At 40.0% G+C, this 23,918-nt stretch overlaps 1 protein-coding gene across 7 annotated transcripts in view; it reads left to right on the top strand.

The window, feature by feature from the left end:
• GOLGA4 (golgin A4) overlaps positions 1-23,918 on the top strand; it is a 102,336-nt gene that overhangs the window by 5,553 nt on the left and 72,865 nt on the right. For 5 of the 7 annotated variants that reach the window (XR_011964818.1, XR_011964819.1, XM_072598899.1 and 2 more), the window contains exons 2-5: positions 1,586-1,675; positions 14,903-15,001; positions 19,100-19,165; positions 23,386-23,697. Coding sequence is in view for 5 of the 7 variants with exons in the window: in XM_072598899.1 (XP_072455000.1) it covers positions 1,586-1,675; positions 14,903-15,001; positions 19,100-19,165; positions 23,386-23,697 (567 nt within the window). In the remaining 2 variants the exon portion in view is untranslated. The remainder of the gene's footprint in view (positions 1-1,585; positions 1,676-14,902; positions 15,002-19,099; positions 19,166-23,385; positions 23,698-23,918) is intronic. The other 2 variants (XM_072598900.1, XM_072598901.1) reach the window with 2 other exon arrangements.

Raw genomic sequence — 23,918 nt, 5'->3', positions numbered from 1 at the left:
CATCCCACTTGTCCCCTTCTCCCCTACTTTCCTGTAGTGTAAGATAGATTTTCATACCAAATTGAGTGTGCGTGTTATTCCTTCCTGAAGCCAAATGTGATGAGAGTAAGCTTCACTTTTTCCCTCTCACATCCTCCGTTTTCTCCTCCATTGAATAAGCTTATTCTTGCCTCTTTTATGAGATAATTTGCCCCATTCCATTTCTCCCCCCAGTATATTCCTCTGTCACCCCTTAATTTTATTTTTTTAGATATAATACCTTCTTAATCAACTCATCCTGTGCGCTCGCTCACTCTCTCTCTCTCTCTCCATATATATACACACACACACACACACACACACACACGTGTGTGTGTGTGTGTGTGTGTGTATAATCCCTCCAACTACCCAAATACTGAGAAAAGTCTAAAGAGTTACAAATATTGTCTTTCCATGTAGGAATGTAAACAGTTCAACTTTACAAAGTTCGTTATGATTTTCTTTCCTGTTTACCTTTTCATGCTTCTCTTGATTCTTGTGTTTGAAAGTCACATTTTATTTTCAGTTCTGGTATTTTCATCAAGAATGCTTGAAAATCCTCTATATCATTGAATCACTATTTTTTCCCCTGAATTATTATACTCAGTTTTGCTGGGTGGGTGATTCTTGGTTTTAATTCTAGTTCCTTTGACTTCTGGAATATCTTATTCCAAGCCCCTCGATCTCTTAATGTAGAAGCTGCCAGATCCTATGTTATCCTGATTTTATTTTCACAATACTCTAATTGTTTCTTTCTAGCTGCTTGTAATATTTTCTCCTTGACCTGAGAACTCTGGAATTTGGCTACAATATTCCTAGGAGTTTCTCTTTTTGGATCTCATTCGGGGATCCAAGTTAAAATCTTCAAAAGGCAGTTGTTAAATAGAGGTGGGGGGATTGGAGTTCAAGAGAGAGACTAGGGCAAAATATGTTGATCTGGAAATCCTAAGTGTAGGCATGATAATTGAACCCTTGAGAATGAATGAGAATGCCAAGTGAGAGCATGGAGAGAGAAAAGAGGATACAGGACAGAGCCTGGAGGCACACTGTTGGATGGGACATGGGAGAAGGAGCTGTCAGACAGACTGAGGAGAACCAAGGGAGAGTAATGTCACAGAAGACAAACAAGAAAAGCCAGAGAGGAGAAAGTTCCTTGGAGGAGAAGGGGGTCCAGAGGTCAGGAAGAATGAGCACTGAGGAAAGATTCAGAGATTATTGGTTAACTGTGCAGAGAGCAGGGTCGGAAAAGCCTAGTGAGGTTGGCAGCCAGATTCCTCAGAGAGGGAGAGGAGAGGAAGAGTGGGGACTGGAGAGAGAGTTTACTTCTACTGCTTCCTTTTACAGATGAAGGAAACTGAGAGCCAGAGAGGTCTAAGGATCTGTGTAGACTTATACAGCCTGTTGAGGGGCATGTCTTCTCTGACTCCCAGTGCGGGACCTTTCCACAACCTCCTGTTGCTACTCCTTCCTTTTGGTGGTGTCTGAGAGGATTCAGCGAGGCCATAGGCAGAGAAAATGTAGCACAAGATGTCTCAGCACTCCTGATATTTATGATTTTCCTCCATAGGTCCCTTCCAGTTCACCTGCCCCTGCAGGGACCAGGAGCCGGACATCTTCTCTTACAGAACAGCATGATGATGGTACACCCAACAGAGAGGTCAGTGTGGAATTGATTTTCTTATCATTTCTCAAAGGTGGCACGACAGTTAAATATGCAAGACTGCTGTTGTGATCCAGGCCACCAAGGTGTTAGGTGTGAGGGGTGTGGAATGTCATTGCTGGGTGTTTTTTGGAAATAGTAACACAGATCATATTATATCTACTAATAGGGAAGGGACAGGGAGGCTGGGCCTGGGATGTCACTTGTCCAGGGAACTGTGACCTGATAATACTTGTGCCAGTGCGAATCAGCACCTTCTCTCCAAGTGTTCATTGCCTGGAACTCGGAGAGCATATTGGGTTTGCAAATAATTGTCATAGATCATTATTCTGAGAAAATTGGCTTTCTCTGAACATTTCACTTTATATATAAGAATAGTGTATCTTATGTGGTGTTTTAAGTTAAATATCAGTTCATAAGGTCATGGAATTAGAGGCCATTGGTCAGAGGTCATGAAGTTACTTAGATTAACAATCTCGGCTATTTATTTATTTATTCATTCAAATCTCTATTTATTTATTTATTTAACTTTTAACATTCATTTAAACAAAATTTTGGGTTCCGAATTTTCTCCCCTTTTATCCCCTCCCCCCCCAAACACCAAGCATTCTAATTGCCCCTTTGACCAATCTGCTCTCTCTTCTATCATCCCTCTCTGCCCTTGTCTCCATCTTCTCTTTTGTCCTGTAGGGCCAAATAACTTTCTATACCCCTTCACCTGTATTTCTTATTTCCTAGTGGCAAGAACATTACTCGACAGTTGTTCCTAACACTTTGAGTTCCAACTTCTTTACCTCCCTCCCTCCCCACCCCTTCCCTTTGGAAGGCAAGCAATTCAATATAGGCCAAATCTGTGTAGTTTTGCAAATGACTTCCATAATAGTTGTGTTGTATAAGACTAACTATATTTCCCTCCATCCTATCCTGTCCCCCATTACTTCTATTCTCTTTTGATCCTGTCCCTCCCCTGAGTGTCGACCTCAAATTGCTCCCTCCTCCCCATGCCCTCCCTTCCATCATCCCCCCTACCCTGCTTATCCCCTTATCCCCCACTTTCCTGTATTGTAAGATAGGTTTTCATACCAAAATGAGTGTGCATTTTATTCCTTCCTTTAGTGGAGTGTGATGAGAGTAAACTTCATGTTTTTCTCTCACCTCCCCTCTTTATCCCTTCACTAATGAGTCTTTTGCTTGCCTCTTTTATGAGAGATAATTTGCCCCATTCAATTTCTCCCTTTCTCCTCCCAATATATTTCTCTGTCACTGCTTGATTTCATTTTTTAAGATATGATCCCATCCTCTTCAATTCACTCTGTGCACTCTGTCTCTATGTGTGTGCGCGTGTGCATGTGTGTGTGTGTAATCCCTCCCAGTACCCAGATACTGAAAAGTTTCAAGAGTTACAAATATTGTCTTTCCATGTAGGAATGTAAACAGTTCAACTTTAGTAAGTCCCTTATGACTTCTCTTTACTGTTTACCTTTTCATGCTTCTCTTCATTCTTGTGTTTGAAAGTCAAATTTTCTTTTCAGCTCTGGTCTTTTCATCAAGAATGCTTGAAAGTCCTCTATTTCATTGAAAGACCAATTTTTCCCCTGAAGTATTATACTCAGTTTTGCTGGATAGGTGATTCTTGGTTTTAGTCCTAGTTCCTTTGACTTCTGGAATATCTTATTCCATGCCCTTCAATCCCTTAACGTAGAAGCTGCTAGATCTTATGTTATCCTGATTGTATTTCCACAATACTTGAATTGTTTCTTTCTAGCTGCTTGTAATATTTTCTCCTTGACCTGGGAACTCTGGAATTTGGCCACGATATTCCTAGGAGTTTCTCTTTTTGGATCTTTTTCAGGTGGTGATCGGTGGATTCTTTCAGTATTTATTTTGCCCTCTGGTTCTAGAATATTAGGGCAGTTTTCCTTGATAATTTCATGGAAGATGATGTCTAGGCTCTTTTTTTGATCATGGCTTTCAGGTAGTCCCATAATTTTAAAATTGTCTCTCCTGGATCTATTTTCCAGGTCAGTTGTTTTTCCAATGAGATATTTCACATTATCTTCCATTTTTTCATTCTTTTGGTTTTGTTTTGTGATTTCTTGGTTTCTCATAAAGTCATTAGCCTCCATCTGTTCCATTCTAATTTTGAAAGAACTATTTTCTTCATTGAGCTTTTGAATCTCCTTTTCCATTTGGCTAATTCTGCTTTTGAAAGCATTCTTCTCCTCATTGGCTTCTTGAACCTCCTTTGCCAATTGAGTTAGCCTATTTTTCAGGGTGTTATTTTCTTCAGCATTTTTTTGGGTCTCCTTTAGCAGGGTGCTGATTTGTTGTTCATACTTTGCTTGCAAGTCTTTTATTGCTCTTCCCAGTTTTTCCTCCACCTCTCTAATATAATTTTCAAAATTTTCTGAGCTCTTTTTGAGCTTTTCCCGGGTCTTATCCCATTTAGTGGGCTGGGATCCAGAAGTACTATCTTCTTTGTCTTCCCCTGATGGTGAGCACCGCTCTTCCTCATCAGAAAGGAGGGGAGGAGAAACCTGTTCACCAAGAAAGTAACCCTCTATAGTCTTGGTTTTTTCCCCTTTTCTGGACATTTTCCCAGCCAGTGACGACTTCTGAATATTCTCTTCACACCCACTTTGCCTTCTGATCCTCCCAGCCAGCTCTTGGGATCTGAGATTCAAATGCTGCTTCCCAGCCTCAGGGCTTGGGATGGGGACAGGGCTGCTATTCAGTGTGAGATTAAGTTCAGGTGCTCAGGTGGGGGCAGGGCTGCCTCATGGGCTCAGTTCCCTCAGGGGGTTTATGCAGAGAGCTTCAACAATGGATCTGAGCTCCTGCCTGCTTGGGGAGCCCTGGTTTGCTCCCGCCTCTGCTGTTGCCTCCCGAGGGGGCCTGAGTTATGGGGCTACCCCACTCCCCTCTTGACCTGCCAAAGAGACCCTCTCACCGACCCCCGTCACCTGTGGGTAGAGGGACCTGCGCGGCCGCTGGAGATTCCGTCCCTGAAGCCTGCTTGGATCTTCTCCTCTTGGTGCCGCGGCCGCGGCAAGGCTGTGCTTGGCTCCCACTCCGCGGTGCCCAGTCCACGGTGAAGGACCTTTTGCGAGAGGTTTGCAGGTCCCTCTGGAACAGAAATCTCCTTCGCTCCCCTGTTCTGTGGCCTCTGCTGCTCCAGAATTCTCCGTGGATTCCTTTTTACAGATGTTCTGTGGGTTGTGGGTTCGGAGCTATGTGTATGTGCGTCTTTCTACTCTGCCATCTTGGCTCCACCCCTAATCTCGGTTATTTATGAGGAACTGAGGTCAGAGAGGTAAAGTACCATGCTCATGATCATTCATGTCATAAGGAGCAGGGCTGGGATTTGAACCCTGGTTCTGTGATCCCAGATGTGGTGCCTTTAATTTCTACAACAGCTGTGGGGGAGGGAAAAAAACTCATTTTAGGAATGAAAAAGTTCATTAGACATGCTGATTCTCTGCAACCATAGTTCAAGCAGCTAAACTGAGAACTATCGATAGATTATAATTAGGCTGTTTAATCAGAGACATTTCTAGAAGTCTTTAAGATTTACAAAGGACTTCCCATGTGTTCTCATGGTACCCTCAGAACAATTCTGGTAGGTGGGAACACAGCCATTCAGTAGTTGGAGTGTCCAAGGCAAAATTGAAATCCAGGCCTTCCTGCCATTAAATCTATACTCTTGTCTCCTCAACTTGAGGCTTAGGGTCTCTCAGTCATTCTAAAGATGACTTCGCACACACACACACACACACACACACACACACACACACACACACAATTTCTTTTTTATGATAATATGTATATAGAATACCATTTGATATTATCTCCATCTTACAAATGAGGAAACTGAATCATAAAAATCTACTAGTATTTGTTTTTAAGCATTACACTATATCTTTAAATGTTGTTGGTTGGTTGTAATTTTTAAAATGACACTGATGTTTTCTTTGAATTCTTAGCTTACATAGTAAATTCATGTTTTTTAAACTTTGTTTTCAGGTTGAATGTTGTGTTATTATTTTAATATTTATTTACAGATCTAACTAATTAAAAGGAGAGTGGAATGATTACCAAAATTTCCAGAACAGCTTAAAGATTTTGCTATATGACTGCTTTTTAAATGAATTTTAAGAACTCTTTTAAGTGTTTATAAAGTAAATATACTGAACTTGTTCTTTTCCATATAGGTGGGAAAGCATGCCTCCTTGAGGCAGTTCTTTATAACGTCCTGAGGCTTGCTATCAGATTGACCCAGGGCAGCCAGAAGCTCCTTTATTCTATGGCCTTTTCCCTATGATGGCTTTCCTTTCATTGCTCAGTGACCTTGTTCTTCATTGGGCCAGTTTGAAAGCCTCTGCACAGGGTAATTCATTGTTTTATGAGATAGATCATTGTCATCAAACCACACATTGGCCTGCTGAGCATTTTCTGAACTATTAAGAGAACTCTTGATAACAAAGTAGTTCTTAAACTGGATTGAAATTTTCAATCCTAGATCTGGGATTTTATTTGCTAAGTTAGTTTCTAGTACTATATTTAACTAAAAGTACATTTTCATAGGGAGAATCTACATAGCTATTTCTTTCTGACTTTTTACTTTTGATTGTCAGGGATACTGTTTTTGTTTTAGTCTCAGAATGCTATTGTCTTCCTCCTTTAAAGCAGAAATTGATTTATGCATTAATTTGATGCATAAAATTGGTTGTCTTTCATAATATATAAGCATGATTTAGTTCAGTTCTACAAACATTGTCAAGTGTCTTCTGTGGACAGAACTTAACGTAAATGCTTGGTGACCCACAGAATTTAGAAAAAAATCTAATTCTTGCCCTTTTGGAGATTACATTCCTTTGGGGGACATGACATACACAGATAACACAATTGTACACTGAAGGTGTGAGCAAAATGCTGTGAGGTTTTGTTTGCACAGTTGGCAGTTGTGGAGAACTTCCTGGAGATTTTTGACTTTAAAGATTGGATTAGGAATTGCCTAGCTGGAGATAAAGGTATTCCAGGTTAAATTTAAGCAAAGATGATCAGTAGGATAGTATGGGACGTGTATGGAGAGTGACAGAGTCCACTTAGCTATACATTAGTTTGTGGAGGAGGGTAGCATTAGAAAATGCCTTTTTGGTGTACACGCTTAGCTAGATCAAAGGGTATGCACAGTTTTATAGCTTTTTTAGCATAGTTTCAGATTGTTCTCTAGAGTGGTTGGTCCAGTTCACTACTCCACTGATAGATAGTTCATTAATATACCTCTTTTCCCTCTTAACCTCCAGCGTTTGTCATATCTGATAGGTGTGAGGTGGTACCTCAGAGTTTTATTTTGCTTTTCTCTAGTCAATAGGGATTTAGACATTTTTTTCATATGACTATAGATAGCTTTGATTTCTTCTGAAGACTGCTGGTTCATATCCCTTGACCATTTATCAGTTGGGGAATGACTTTTATTTTTATAAATTTGACTCAGTTCCCTATATATTTGAGAAATAAGACCTCTGTCAGAGAAACTTGCTGTAAAATTTTTTGATATTACTTCATTGTCTGTGGTACCTTTTTGTAAAGTATAATTAGATTCTGTTCAATCCATTCTGCTTTTTGCTTGTTTTTTGAGTTAGTTTATGCCATTCACAGTTATAATTACTAATTCTGTGTTTCCCTCCATCATATTTTCTTCTGTTTGTCCTTCTCTCTTTATCCTGTCCCTCAAAGTATGTATGTATGTATGTATGTATGTATGTGTATGTATGCATATACATATGTATCCACGTTCAAACACACACACATATATATTTGCATGCACTCATATAAAAACAAACATGAATTCCAAGATATCCGCGATCCTTTTTGCTTTCCTCTGGAATTAATAGAACTTGATGCTGAATTTGAGAAGTATAGGAGAAGGAGATACAAAAGTAGTGATCGTAAGTCTTGTGTTAACTGAGATCTTTTGGGAAATTTAGTGTTGTGGAGAAGTTAGTCTTTTTAACTGAAGGTTATTCTGAAATCTTTGTTCCACCCCTTCTTGAACATCTTGGTAAAATGGAGTTCAGTTTTCTGCCTCAGGAAATATATTATGATGAAGAAAACTGGATCTTTTCAATGATTACTGTCCTTGGGGTCATTAGAGATAAGAATGTGAATTACAGGGAATTGTACATTGGGAAGGTAAATGAGAGGGAAGGGGTACTGGTCCCTGAAGATTCTTGGGAAGGTTCCCTATCTGCAGGGCAGTCTGCAGCTCAGCCTTATTCTTAGGGTCAGTCAGGCTTGAAAGATGATTTTGTGTGCCTCTTCTCTTCCCTTCTTCCATTCCCTGATCATTTTTACCCGGAAGAAATAAAGTTAAAATATATACCAGTAGAACCTTTGAAGGGGAAAACAAGTCAGCAAAGGAGCAATCTTAGCAGATTGACCTTGGGAGAGGAGCCATGTGAGTGCCTCAAGTCCATCTTCTCACAGACCTCTCCTTTGTTTTTTTTTCTCTTAAATTCCTCATAACAGTATTTTTGTCATTTGACATTTTTCTTCTAAAAGCAGATTGCAGCAAAAAGTCAGTTAATTCTTAGCCTTTATTATAATGAAATTCTTTTAAAAATTATTGCCATCTTGTTAGAAATGATGTCGTTTGTTTTTTAAGTCATCATAGTTTTCCTCAGTATCTCTCCTCTGCCCCATCCCAGAATCATCCTGTATAATAAATAGTATGTTTTTAAAGACAGAAAAAAGAAAAAGTGAAAAAAACCAGCACAGCCTTTCAATTTGTTGAAAAAATCAGAAAATGTATGCAGTATAGAAGTTCAATGGCATTCCTAACTCTGCAAGAGGATGGTTTGGGAACTGCATTTCATGTTGCTTTCATCTCTTCTGTCTGCTTGAGCTTTATAATTTTGTAACGTTCACTTTTGATTTTTGTGTGTTGTTCTGTTTACATTGTTGTAGTCACTGTGTATAGTGTTTCCTTGTCTCTGCTCACTTCCCTCTGTATCAGTTCATAGAAATCTTTACAGACCTCTCAGGATTCATCACACACGTCATTTCTTACAGCCTAGTAATACTGTATCACATTCATGTACCACAGTGTGTTTCACCCTTCCCCAATTGATGATCATCTATGTTGTTTCCAATTCTTTGCTGTCACAGAAGTACTGCTGTATCAGTTTGGTGTATATAGAAATTTTCTTCCTATCAATAGCTTCCTTGAGGGTATAGTATAAGCCCAGTTATAGAATCTCTGGGTCAATAAGGAAATGGATATTTTAGTCACTTAATTTGCATATTTCCAAATTGCATTCCAAAATGGTTGTAGCACTTCACAGCCCCATTGTGCTTGCCTTCCCACAACCCTTCCTATATTAACTATTGCTATTTTGGGTCATTTTTGACAATTTGCAGAATGGGAGGTATAACCTCAGGGTTGTTTTGATTTGCATTTTTCTTATTACTGGTGATTTGGTGCATTCTTTCATGTAGTAGTTAATACTTTTCAATTCTTCTTTGGAGAACTGTTTTCTTCATATCTTTTGACGACTAATCTATTGGAGAAAGTAGCTTTTTCTTTTCAACATTATTTTCATTTACCGATGTATTCCTCTCCCTGACCCAAAAAGCCATTCCTTATAACAAAGAATAAGAAAGATGGGGGAGAAAACATTTTAGCAAAACTAACCAACCCATTAGCCATGCTCAACAGAGCCCCTCACCTCTGCATCTGGGTCCAGGTGTGAAGGGTGATTCCTTTCTTATGATATTTTTTACTTTCCTGAATGGTAGTTGCTTGCCTACTAGCCTATTTCCTGAAAAACATTATTTATATGCAAAGGTTCTAAATTTTGACTTCTGATAGAAAGTGTGATGCAGTGGATTTAGGGAACAGGGGTGAGAATCAAATGACAGATTAATCAGTGACCTCCGCTTTCAGGCCTAGAGGCCTAAGGGCTACCCGAGCCTTTCCTTACCTGTCGCAGGTCGGCTGGCCAAACCGGATAAACGTATGAAAGAAGAGACTTTCCAGAGTCGAACAAGGATTAGGCTTTATTCAGGGTCTTGGTTACATGTGCAGGGTGAATTCTTCCTCAGGAGAGAGGAATCCTCTTCCCAAGGAGGCAAAGATCTTACAGTAAGAGAATGGAAGTGGAAGTGGGAGAGGGGAGAGGGAAGAGGGGAGAGGGGCCTTCTGTCCTCTAAGGGCCCCTCAGCACTAAGAGCGCCTTCAGACTTTCCTGACCCTACTTAAGCTCTCCAGCCGCATAGTTTGCACCTGAATACTGTGCCTGTTAGACAACAATAGGTGTGCTCAGACCCCAGGCCAATCTCGAGGGCGGGGATGCTCTCTCCCAGCACGTTTCCCACGGGAAGAGGCGGAAATGCACGAGATAGCCCCGGTCTCACACCTCAATTCCCTGCTGTTCCCTGGGGGGCCTCATGAGAACTCTAAGGTTTAGAAGTCCTCACTTTTATCTGCCCGAGACTGTCCACATGGAACTGAGCTTACACCCCCAACACTCCGCAGTTTAATTGATAGCAAGTTAAGTATATATTTGCCAACTCCAAGACACTGGTCATGTTACTTCATCTGTGATGTGTTTTAAAAATATAATGTACAACATGCAGTAATTTCTGTTGTCTTTATTGCTTCCAAGTAGAATAATGTATGTTATTATGTGAGAAAGTCTGAGATAAAAATCTTGACATCCTCAGACCTTGATAAATATGCTTGGATGTTCTGGATTGTTCATAGTATATGTGAGCCAGACATCAGGTGTTTTCGAGATGCTTAGAACTGTACTGGAAATGTTGGATCTTTGCGAAGAACTTTCTTGATGTCTTGCCTCTTGCCAGATTGACTTTAAATGTTTCTTAGCTATGACTTTACCATTTTGAAGGCATGTTAGTTTCACAGCTGGCAGCTTTGACCATTAGTCATGGCATTTACTATGTCTTTGGGTGCTGTACTCTGTAGTTTTATACCATTGGCACAGTGCTAAGTACTGAGGATGCAAAGAAAGGCAAAAGACAGCCCCTGCTCTCAAGGAGCTCACAGTTCAGCAGAGGAGACAACTTTGAATGCTCCAGTGTCTATGCCACCAGAGCACAAGCCCTGGGAAAGTCAGCAGTAAGTCTAAGCTTAGTGACTAGCTAAGTATAGAGAAGTTTGGTGACAGAAGGCTGGCAGCTGGCACTGTCCCCCACCCCTGAGCTAAAAGCCTGAACATTCCTCTCCCATTTTCTTCTGAGAGGTTAGGACTACCTCCCTTCACAGTTAGAGGTTACATGTGAAAGGCACATTCCCACAGTATGCTGATTTTCCTCTCACTCTTCACTGTTGCCTGGAATTCAGAGGTGGCAGTTGGAAGTGTGGAAAGAGCAGAGACCTTTGAGTCAGAAGACCTGGCTGTAGGCCCAGCCTACAGCCTAAAGGGTTCTATGTGACCTTGGCTGAATAGATCATTTCTTGGGAACTCAGATTGGATGAGCTGACTTTTGAGGGCCCTTGAATTTAAACCCTAGGAATCTCTAAAATGAATTCTTGAACTTTGCCTGAGTTATTGATTTAGCAGAAGTGCTTTATGCTTATACTCTTATCACAGAGCTTTCATTATTTACAATTTGATGAAATCATGTATGAGATAGATTCATATGTGTGTATGCACATGTGTATATCTATGTGTGTGTGTACCCTTTCCATCACATGATGAATTGTTTATTATTTCATACTTTTTTAAAAAAACAACTTTCTAGCTGCTGAAGTTGCAGAGAACCCAACAGTCTGCATTGTGAGAGGGAATTTCCTCATCTGGGAGCCCCCTCATCAATAACATTAGAGGTCTAGCCCCTCTCCTCTGTTTTAAGAAACCCAACCAAACTGGTTGTCTGATATTTTAAAAGATTCATATTGCTCTTTGTAAATAAATTTATTTTTGCATGTATTATAATTTTTTAGTATCTTATAGAATTTTCTCCAGCACTACTAGAGTATCAAAAAAACAATAGAAATATCCAGAACATGGAGCAGTAGCAAGCAGGATCCTGAATAGAATGTGAGCTTAACGTTTGTAATTTGTAATTACTAAGATGTAGTTGAATTTTTTTTTAAATGCTTGAAGTCAGAAGATTTTACAAATCTGTGTGGGGAAGTCCTGGTGTCAGATCTCCCTTAACCAGTAGAGCTCTCACTATGCCTTGGGAGCCAGTGACTTACCCAGTGCCGCGCACTGATTGAGCATAGGAAGACCCTGGCAGGGTTTCCTGATTCTAAACCCTGTGCTTATCCACAATGCCATGTCAAGTCAAATGACGTCAGCAAGCATTTATTAAGCACTTACTTATATGTGGGACACTGTGCTAACCTTGGGATAAAAATCCAAGCTGAAGGAAAGGTGATTTCCTGCCCTCTAGAAGCTGGCATTGGAATGGGGGGAGAACACACATCACAGGAATTGAAAAAGCTGAGGGGAAGTTGAAGGCACTTGGCTGTGGGGGAATGGTGAAGTCCCTGAAGAGTTGGGAATGGAGCCTAGCCGTTAGAGGAATGAGGACTGGATGGCTGGGGGTGGTGGTGGTGGGGGGTGGTGTTCCCTTTCAGAAGGGAGGCTCTGGGAAGAACCAGCCAGTCAGTCATAGGGCAGTGATCCCAAATGCGAAAAATACTGGAAGGGAGTGACCTTACAGGCTCGAGTGGGCTAGAACAAGTCAGGTGATCAGGAAGGCTTCATGCCTCGAATGTGTTTAGAGTAAAATACCTTATGGTGTATGAACACATGTAAGTGAACAGGCAGTGGTATTTTGTGTGTGTGCATGGAGCTTTGCCCTCTCTCTATATAAAAATGAATGATTCACCACTTCTCAGTGTTCCTGTGGCATGTTTGCTTTTGTGGGCATGGTTCTCACGTGAAACTGTTTAATAATGTTACTTGTGGGATACTTTGATGGTGTTTGATAGATTTTTATGAATATGCCTTTTAAAATTCTGTAGTAGAAAAGCTCTGAGATCTCAGACTCCTCCCTGCTTCTCCTCCTTATTGCTTCAATATTACTGATTAAATAAAATTGATTTAATATCTGTGTCTCCTGAGATCTAAGAAAGAGAGGGGGCAATCCGATCTTAACCTGCTCTCCTGCTAGACTAAAACTCCAACTGATGTTGGTTCCTTTGTTAGCTTTTCTCCTTTCACCACATTCTTGGCCCTGTCCTCCTGGTTTTCCCCTGGCTTTTGTGGCCCTGCAGATGTGCTTTTCCTACAGACTTTGCCCTCTTTGTCTCTTTCCTAACCCTTCTTTCTCCCCCTGCCTCTTCTGTGTGAACCCTTTTAAGTTCTTTTTCTCCCTTTATAATCTTATCTCCTCCTGTGATTTTCATTCTCTTTGCAGATCACTCTCAAAATCTGGGTTTCCGCTCCATCCTCTTCCAAGCTCATTCTTCATGTAACAAGTGTTCATTAAGCCCTCATGTGCAAAGTACTGAACTAAACACTGGAGGATAGCCAAAATATAGCAGGACTCAATCCTTGTCCTCCTGGGGCTTCCAGTCTAATGGAGGGGTAAGACTCAAATACACTTACCCATAATACGTAGCATTACATGCTAAATATATTAGTGAGTTTCAAAAGAAAGTTTGATGGAAGACTGAGGGACCAAGCCCTGGGCCTGGGGAGTATTAGGGATGGAGATGGCCTTTGAAAGGAAAGCAGCATCGTTACAGGAATATGAAACACAGCAAAGTTGGGGGATCTCTTGGGGGGGTCAGGCTCACCTCATGCATAGAGCTCCTGATGGGCAGTTCGAAAAGACGTCTGGAAGGGGAAATGGTGTCAGCTTATGGAGGGCCTTGAATGTTGACTGAGACCTTTGAACTTTAATCACGAGGCAATAGGGAGCAGTTATAGATTTTTGAACTGAATAGGGACTAGATCTTTCTACCCAAGAATGATTATTCTGTCAGGGTGATTAATGGATTGACTCGAGGTGAGAGTGAAGGCAGAAAGTGGTGGATCCTCGAGACCAGGGATGGCTTTGTGCTTATCCTGGAATCCCCAGTGCCTCCCAGAGTGGCTTACTCAGAGGAGTTGACTGAATCATTCTTCTCCCCCCAGCTGGCCCTCCTAATCCTCCTCTTCTTCATGTCCCCTGTTTCTCTCCCTGCCACTGCTGTCTTTCTAGCCACATAGGCTTAGAGGCCTCATTGCTTAGTTCTTCTTTCTCCATCCACACAGCCAGTTTCCAAGTCTTATTGTTTCTACTATGAAATATTTGTTATATCTTTCTCTTCCCTCTCACTGCAACTACCATTTAAAATGTCCACTTCTTTTCTGCTGGTCTCTTGGAATACCTGGGGAGCTGGATGTCTTGCTTTCAGCTGATTCTTTTGTCATTCCATTCTTCAGATTGTTGTAGAGCAGGCCTGTACAACCTGCAGCCTGTGGGCTGAGTATGACTTGCTTATGGCCCACCGGCGCGCCAAATGATTTTGATCAACCCATGAAAAATGTAGAGGATGCTGCCTGAAATCCTTTGGTGGGTTACAGGGTGTGCAGGCCTGTGGTAGCATATTCTTTCTAATGTAATCCTCTGATCATGTAACTTCTCTGTCCACAAACCTTCAGTGGGTTTCTATTGTTTCCTGAATAATCTAGCAACTCCCAATGCTGGCATTCAAAGTTTTCCCTAGTATGGTTCTTCTAATTTTCTCTTAAATGTTTTGGCAGAGCTGGTCCATTTCCATCCTCTGTTTATGTTTCTCCTTCTCTTGTCTCTGTGCTGTTGCTTGTGTTATCCCTAAGCAATCTTTCCCACTCCCTTTCCAATCTCTGTGGATTGAAATTTCTCCCTCCCTTTAGTTTCCTGCATGAAGTCTTCCTGAACTGACATTTACTTCTTTCTCCTCCTCAAATTTCTCATGCCACTTTTCCCTGGCATCCTTCCCTCCATTGTACTTTGCTCTCCCTCTCTTATATCAATATTTGTATGAATACATGTCTTCCCCCGATTAGATTTCAATTTTCTTGAAAGCAGGATCTAGGTGGTCTTATAGAGCCCAGAGTCCTATACGCAGTAGGTGCACAGTCATGTTTGTTGAACTGATTAACATCATTATGCTTAATGAAAATTTGAGAACATCTGTGCATCGTGCTTTTATGATTTGTTTTTTCATTATGTGTTTTGTTTTCACATTCTTATTTATTGCACTGAATGAAACAGCTTCTAGCTGGGATTTTAGCAGAGCCTGCTTTTCTCTCTGAGTACACTATCTTTGCTTTGGATTCCTCCAAACCACCTAAACCACAGATTGCCTGTGTGGTGAGTCCTGCCACCCCTCTCAGCACTTCCTTTGGGGAGAAGAAAAGTGTGGTAACCTAACGAATACTGCTTGTCATTTAGCGCCTCTCTGAGGTGTCTTCAATTACTGGCTGCTAATCACACACTAAAGATCAGAGAGTAATAAATAGCTGAGTGCTTGTGGCTCGTGGGCTGTGCGGTGTCTTTTAACATTAAAAAAATAACATTGCTTTTATTTTATAAAAAAATAACATTGCTTTTATTTTATAAACTAGAACTCAGTTGTCTTGACCTCTAAATCATCTACCATATACAATGTTAGTTCATTACTTAAAATTAACGTGCACTGCTCGTAGATGTTCAAGAATGCTTTCTGAAGTGATCTGTGTTTTAAGGAAAAAGTGAAATGTTAGATATGAATTGATAATGTATCATAGAATCAGACAATCCGAAAGTTGGGAGGGACTTGGGCATTCAGTGTAACCCCCTCCATAACATCTGGACAAGTGGTCTTCCAGGAGAGCTCTAGGGAGGACGAGCCCATTACTTCTCAATATCTAGTGAACCCCAGACTGGTAGACAGGACCATGTTGGAATAACTCAATGCACCTTGTTGGAAGGGTAGGCACTTTGTAGCACTTAAAATATCATTGCAGTTCTTAAATTTCTTTTTATTGTTATTTCCATGTGATGGGTTCATTAGCATTTTAAAGTTCCTGTTGTATTTTTCTCTAGGGAAAAAGGGATTTTTTTTTAGACATTTTCATAATTATCTGGCATGTTCTTAAATTTAGCAGAAAAACAAAATTTAGAGAAGATGTTTAATATTTCTGTTTGATTAGCATTTACTAAAAACAACATTCCCTTTGTTTTCATATTTGCTTTTAAAGGGAGATTAGAGAACTGGGTTCTCCATTTAAGAGTAAACAGACAAAAACACTTAGTATTGATAGCTAAAAATCATGGAATCTTGTTCCAAAGTTGGAGATTTGATATTAATTGCTAGTACTTCTGATACTAGGACATTCTTATTCCAGTTTCATTTTATTCAGTCAAGACTTGGTCTAGCACTTAAGGAACCAGCATCCTGATTATTTCCTGATTTGCTTATAGGTGAAGAGGCTTAGAGTGAGATTTCTCTTGACCAGTTTATAAAATTCTTTTTTTTACTTGGGGGCATTGCTATAAAAGAAAATTTAACATTTATCATCCCTGGAAAGAAGACCATGGAAGTGCTACAAACAAAATATTTTAAATAAGTGGACACATTCATGCTTGCATTTCCCCACTCCTTCCCTCCAGCCTCCCTATAGAGCTTTATTATTTTTAGGTACATGTAGAGACAGTAAGCCCTAATTGCTAAACAGAGGTCTTGACCTGCCATAATGAGTAGGTTAGAATTTGTCATGAACATATTTTAAAATACAAGTGATCCTGCTAATAAGGTCATAGGGAAAGTGCCTGAGAACTGCTTATTATAGGAACTCAAGTCTCCAGTCATTGATTTGTCCAGAAGATTCTTTCCCCACAGAGAACAGAAACGAAAAGCTTTGGCTTATGCTTAAGCCGTCTCTACAGTATTAGAAAATCCAGGCAGAGCCAGATGTGAAATAAAATGGGTTTGGCCTAACTCCTCCTTCTCATCGGCCCAGCTTCTGTTAATGTTTGGATAATTGTATTTTACTCTGTGTTCACTGTTTGGCTACCTTTTCTGATTTCTAGAATTAACGGGAAAGCCTCCACAACTTTCTTCCCATAAAGTCTAAAAAAGACTCAGTTGCAGACAAAATATATAAATGTAGAACTTTGTCTTTATTAGCCAACAGAGCTTGCAAAATGTTTATAATTTGGAAAAGAACTTTTCTATAAACTTAGGTTTGTAAGATTGTCTGTGTACAAAGATCACTGCACTCATTTGTAGATGCTAACCATCAGAACATTTTAGTCAACCAGATTGTATTATTAATGAGAAAACCACCAGTATCAGGTTACTAAATAGTCACCCCTTTTCATCTAATATACAGTTTAAAAAAAGGTGAAAGAGGAAACTCAGTTTGTACCTTTTTTTCAAATTTATTAGAGTCAAAATAGTGATGAAAAATATAGTCAAATGAATTCTTCCTTTTTCCTTGGAAACAAATTCACACATAAGATGTTGAAATTGAAAGAGACCTTGCCTAGGTATCTGATCCAAATCCCGCATCTTGCAGGTGAAGTGACTCACCTAAGGGACCCAGGGAGCTTGTCCTGGGGCCAAGATTCAGACTCGGTTTTCATGATCCAGCTTTCCCCTCTAGAACAAACTGTCCTTTGGTTCACATTTAGATGACATGGGAAGTACTATCATGTGGTAGTGGTTTTTTTTTGTATTTATTGAACAGCTGAACACATGACAGCATCCTTAGAAATCAAGTGGTCTTAGTCAAATTTTACTGAGGAAATTGAGTCTCAGAAATAATGGCTTGAACAAGGCCCTCTAGATGCTTGAGGGAAGATTGGAAATGAGGCTGCTGGCCCCGACTCCTGATCTTACTGTGGCTACACTGCATGTCCTCTTCTCATGTCATGTGTTGCATTAAACATAAAATTTCTTTATTTTTTTATATGAAACATCTTCCCTCTCCACTATTAGTCTCATCATCTAATTATATTAAAGGAAACTTTTTTTTAACATGGCAGATAATTTTCTTTTTGAGTTAAATTACCCATCCAACTTGTTTTTAAGAGTCTAAATATCCAGTGAATGGGAGATTTACTGATTTATGAGGCATTTTGAATTTGTTGGGATACGTAGTATGTAGCATATTGGTGTATGGGAAATGCCAGTGCTGCAAATAGGAGTAGATGCTCCCCATATAACATGTTCGCCTGTTTTGTCTTTTTTCCCATGGATAATGGAGTAGATTGACCAAAGGAAGATTCGTTCATGTGATACTTTCTGCCTTCCAGATTTCTTTACTAGCTGCTTTCTGGAGGAGGCATCTGGGTTAAGAAATTACCTGTGGTGCTTTGGGGGGTTGCTCAGCCCCTTTTATAGTGTCTTTTATGTGTCCCCCCTCGCCTCCTCATCAACCTCTCACAAGGGAGCTCTGGAAAATTATTTGATAAAATGTCGAAACATTGCAGTCCACGTACTTTATCCACCACATCCAAGGCTGAGTACCATTGTGCTATGTGGCTTTTGTTTTCATGATCAGTCCTAGTGTGGAGCTTAGGCAACATTATGTTTAGTTTAAATGTATGTGTATATATGTCATATCTGGAATTGGAATATAACAAGCAAAATTAAAATAACAGTTTAGTGAAAAAAATTTTTTTTTCCTAAGAGAACAAGGTTACATAGCACAAGAAATAAAACTCATTTAGTAACTGTACCATTTTATATTTGATTTAGACTCAGTGTCCAGTATTTGGGGTACTTAAAATTCTTTTAAAAAAAAACAGATCTCTCTAGGCATTTGCCAATATAATTCAATTACTAAAGTGTTATTTGATCTTGAGGCAGATACACGTAGTAGTTAAATTTCAGTCATAAAATCTTCTAGACACTGACAAGGCTTTCCTTTATGAGTTAGTGGAAATGCTTCCCATATAAATATTTTTCCCCATTAGTAATTTCTATTTCTTGTACATAGTCAGTTTCAGACTTATTTGTATAAATATTTTTCCTTTTTACTCCTTTTGTGTGGACTTAACAGCTCAAGGAAAGGTAATTTGGATTATGCATTATGATAGGTAAATGTTGACATTACCAACATTTTCTGTCATATGTATTTATCCTTTATAGTATTCTATCAAAATGATTTCTTTGCAACTTGAAGTTATTCTTTTGGGGGAACAGCCTTAACAAAAGGATGAGGATGTGTGATAATGTGAATGTGAGGGTTGCTATACTGATTCCTTTAGTTTTATATAATCTGTATTAAAAGCTGAGTTTTCTAATACTTACCATACTAGCTTTGGCTTGCATGAAAGCATCATAATAATCATTAAAACAATTTGTTTACTAAATTGTGTGTTGTGCTCTAGAGTTTGGGTGTTGTTGCTTTTAACAGGATGGAATTTTCTTTTATAGTTTTCCTGTTTTCCTGAGCTTTCCATTTTCTTTTCTTTTTCTAGACTGCATCTAGCCACATGCCTCAGAAACCAGCTGACTGCATTAATGGAAATGAATCAGCTCCTCAGGTGTGTTCCCTTATCCAGCCTTTTAAACAGTAGCATGCAGAGGCAGAGCACTGTTGGTTTTTCCCATAGTTGACTTTGTATAGAAAAAGGTGGTCAAATAATCGCCTCCACACGTACTGTGAAATGCATTAGGCTTTGGATGGATACAAAAGTAAAAGCTCCAATCATCTGTGATTATGAGCATCTGCATTGGTTACCAAGGCTACCAGGAGAGCCAGGCACAGCTCACGTGGACTTGAATGTGATGTTGGAAGAGGAGGTAGCAACAGCACGTTTTCTTGGAGACAGCTAGAAGAACAATGGGATTTCTTTTAAAGGACATTTTAGTGAGGATATATTTTAAAACCAAAGGAAATTGTTGTTTTTTTGATTTTTGATTAAAAAAAAAATTAGAAAGTTTACTTCAGCCATTTTCAGCCCATTTATTTTCTGTTCTCCACTCCTTCCCCTCCCTTTGCCAGAAGCTGCTCCTCTTCTCTCCAGAATTCTGATTCCTGAGGTTTACTTTTTTTCCAAAAAGGCATAAGATTTTTGGTAGTTGTTTTCTTGGGGTGATAATCTTCCTAGCTTTGGTTGTTTCTCCCATCGTATAATGGGGAGAAGCAGTATGTTCACCCTGATATGGACTTGGGATGTTAATTAAGAGCTGGTTTTTGAGGGAAAGTGTTAATAATGTAGAAGAACATTTCTAAAGTCTCCATTTACCTGAATTCATTTAGCTAACAAGGAAGACTGGGCTACCTCATATTTTGCCTGGCATATAGTAGGTACTTAATATTTAATGACTGATTGTTCTGTGGATAAAATGACATGATAGAAAATAACTTGAACAATAAGATTCAGAATATCTTGAATAATAATTAGCCCCAAATGAATCCAAGGTAGTGCCAGCCCATAATACTGTGGTTGTTTAGAAGAGATTTAGTTGAAGTGAACAACGATGGTGCCCGACAAATAGCATTGACTCATGGGAGGGCTGCTAGCACAGGTTTGCTCTTGATCTGGTCAGACACGAAAGACACGAAGACATCTTCGAAAGGGTTAATAATCTCACTTTATTCTAGTCTAACCTTCTCACAAGAGGATTGCTGATAATGGGAGCACCAATTCCTTCAGCATTCCCTAATCCTCCTTCTCGTAGGGGCCGGTGAGAAGGGGGGCAACTACCCCTACATTTTGATGAAGTCATTTGAGACAGGCACTACCTGTGCTTCCCCTAAATTCCCTCAGGCCTCAGTGGGGGCCAGTCAAGGCACACATGACATTCTAGCCTAAGGGTTCCCCATTCATTGACTTGTGTCCATCTGCTTTATAGGGCAACGGACAAAGAAAGCATCTTGTCAACAATAGCCTTACAAGTTTACCTCACTTCATCCTTGTATCTCACTGCACAGTCATAGTAGATATTTACAAATTAAGCACAAATAGTTATGTTATCATTATATAATGCTGTGCAAACCTGGTGGAGACGTTTTGAACCATAATCTTGAGAACTCACAGCTAAGACCTGGGAGCAAGAGACTGTTATGGCTATGGATCCTGGGAAGTAAAGAGCAAAAATCCACTTTACACACACTAACCTTACTTACAGATGGTTTTTAGTATAATAAACCCATACTTTCCCAGAAATCAGCTCTTCCCAAACAGTCCAGATCTCTGTCATAAAGTCTCTACAGTGAACTCATGTACATTGTTGAAGGGAAAACCCTTTAGGACCTTATCCAGCGCTGGTGGCTCTTACTATGCCCATATTGATAACAGTATAACAGATAAAATAGAACACATTAAAAGCTATAGATGAGAGTTGAGAGTTTCCTGTAGGCAGGCAGAAATAATATTGGAAAGTGTTGACAGATATCAAGAGATGAAACTGCAAAAGCATAAACAACATATAACTTTAAAACTCCAGTAATCTTGGATTTGTGTAAAGGGCAAAGGGCTTGCCTGCGCTGAGGGCATCCCCGTGGCATCATCCAGGGCAGTGATGATGGCTCTGCTGCATGTTGATCTGAAGCGAGCAGAAAAAGATTAAAATATGTTCAGTAACTTTTTAGGAAAAAACAAAAACAAAAAACCCCAAACTTTTTTATTGCTCTGTTTTAGTTTTATATCACTTACATTTCCTAGTGAATTCCTCCTTTCTCCCCTTCCCTTTTTAACAGAGAATAAGAAGGGAAAAAAAGTTCAGCCAGTATCAAAAAAGTCTGACATTGTATGTATAGTTTTCCCAAACCCTGTAAAGAAGAGGCTGTTCTGGTGACAGGGGGGATACTTTGTCATATCTGCTTTGAGGGCCCGTTTTGGTTATTCCGTTTTTGTGGTTTTAGTTATTCTTTATATTGTTTTTCCTGATTCTTTTTGCTTCAGTTTGTATCAGTTCATATGCGTTTCCCCATGTTTCTGTTTTTCATGTTAGTCATTTCTTATTACGCAGGAATTCTGCATTACCTGCCTGTTCTACAACTTGTTAACCATTTTCCATCTAATAGAGATCTACTTTGTTAGCATATCTTGCTGTGTTGAGCAGCTTTTTTTAAAGGTGCAGGGAAATGTGGATGAGAAAGTTTCCATAATAATGGTTACAATAAAAGCAAATTGCAGCCCTCCAAAAATTTGACACTTTGTAGTGCTTCTTAAACTGTGGGTGTTGAGTGGAGAAAGTTTGAGGTTTCAGCAGACCTTATTCTGGGAGGTTATTCACAGTGATAGTTATACAGCTAGTACTCTGAGGAGGCCAGAACATTGGCCACGAGCCTTCCTTACAACATCTCTGTGAGATGGTCACTTTGAGCATTATCTATACTTTACTGATGAAGAAACAGGCTCAGAGAGGGTCAGACTTGGGGTTGGGCTTGAGCCCCCAAGCTTCCTCCTGTTTTATTCAGCACTTTCTCTATTTGGCCATGATGTTTTTCAGTAGCTTCAGTATTTGTTTGATTGTCCTACCCAGAGGGCTCCTCATGGCTGCCTTCCAAGGCAGGAGTGAGTGGTACGCAGACTATGGGGGCTTGTCAGTTTTCAAACTCTTGTGTGCGTTCCTGATGGCGATGTCATGTGTCCACAACTTCTCCTCGTTAAGTTTGGGAATATGATATTGACCTGGGGCTAATCCATTTTTAAGAGATTTCTTACTCTTCCTCCATGTCCTGTTCCATTCCATTAGTTAGTCTCTGGAATCCATTCATAAAAGCTTTTTTTTAAAAATTTTATCTTTAGCAAATCTCTTTGTTTTCCTGTCATACTTCAACCTCTGCTGAGCTCTTCCCTCAAGATTTCTGTGAGACAAGTGACATGGTTGTAGAATGAATTTCTAGGTTTTCATCTGTTCATCAAATACAACTGTGTGGCCAAGTGGCTAGGGGCGTGGGCCTCCAGAAAGGAAAACTCATCTTTCTGAGCTCAAATCTGGCCTTGAACACCTGGTAACTAGATGACTCTGGTCAAGTCACTTCATCTCCTTGGCCTCCGTTTCCTCATCTGTAAAATGAGTTAGAGGAGGAAGTGGCCAACCGCAAAGGGGGTCATGAAGTCAGACAAGAGTGAAGTGACGCAGCAGTGACAAGTGAAGTACAGGGTTCTGTGAACTTTTTGGGGGAAAAATACCTAAAACTTGTCAGAGAAGTTGGGAGGATAATATTCTTTCATTACTTCTCCATTATTAGGTTTATTCCAATTCATTTTTATTATACCTAAGACATTTATCTGTCTGAAATGCCGGCACTGTTGACTTCAGGTTATAATTACAGCCCCATAGACAGCACAGTAAGGTGGGGAGGAAGCATTGGCTATGAGGATGGATTGGCTTGGTTGCCTCCAACTTAGATATTGGTTGAATTAAAGGGCTTTGCAAAGCCCTTTCATATACATCTATACTTTGCTGCAGTAACTGTGAGGTGTACAGGGTAGCTGCCTGCCCCCCCCTCCCCGCCCCTTGTGGTTGAGAGATGAGGAAACTGAAGCTTGTGGAGGTCCAGTGAGTCGCCTAATGTCCCAAAGCTAAGTGAGTGGTACAGTCAAGACTCATGCTTGGGTCTTTTGTCTTGGAGTTCTGTATTCTTTCTGCTTGTATCATGGCTGCCCTGCATTGTTTGGTAATATTATGTTTTGTAAAGTATAAGAATGTTAGTAGATTCTAGAGTTTACAGTGTATTTGTTAATAGTGTTACAACTGAACAAAAGTAGACATATACACATGAAAATCTTCTAATTTGACCCTGCAGTCAAGTGAGATGCAGTCTTTTGCACAGAAGCTCCAGCTCCGGGTTCCATCAATGGAGTCTTTATTTCGAAGTCCAATCAAGGAATCCTTGTTCCGTTCTTCTTCAAAAGAGTCTCTGGTACGAAGTTCCTCAAGAGAATCCCTGAATCGCCTCGATCTTGATTCATCTGCTACATTGGATCCCCCATCTGACGTTGAAAGTGAGGCCGAGGAGACCTTGGGAAATGCCGACAGTCTCAGTAAAGAGCAGCTCGGTCAGCGGGTGCGGAGGCTGGAGCGAAGCTTAAACAGCTACCGAGGCAAATATTCAGAGGTATGAGTCCCAGGGTCATTTTTTTTCAACAGTGGTTTGAGTTCTACTGATTTTTATTGTAGACACTTCCTGGAGTTTCCATTAGCATATAAGCTTCTTGAAGATATGTTTTTGTTTTGGTGTTTCCAGCTGTGAGCAAAATGCTTATTTGATCCTGTTTCACATCCCTGTGGCATAGTAGGTATCCCATTTTGTGGCAGTGTGCCAAAGGACAGTAAAAC

This window comes from Notamacropus eugenii, chromosome 3 (genome assembly GCF_028372415.1).
Source record: "Notamacropus eugenii isolate mMacEug1 chromosome 3, mMacEug1.pri_v2, whole genome shotgun sequence".
Lineage (NCBI taxonomy): Eukaryota > Metazoa > Chordata > Mammalia > Diprotodontia > Macropodidae > Notamacropus > Notamacropus eugenii.
Note: the sequence above shows the minus strand (reverse complement) of the source record. Positions and strands in the feature narration are given on the sequence as shown.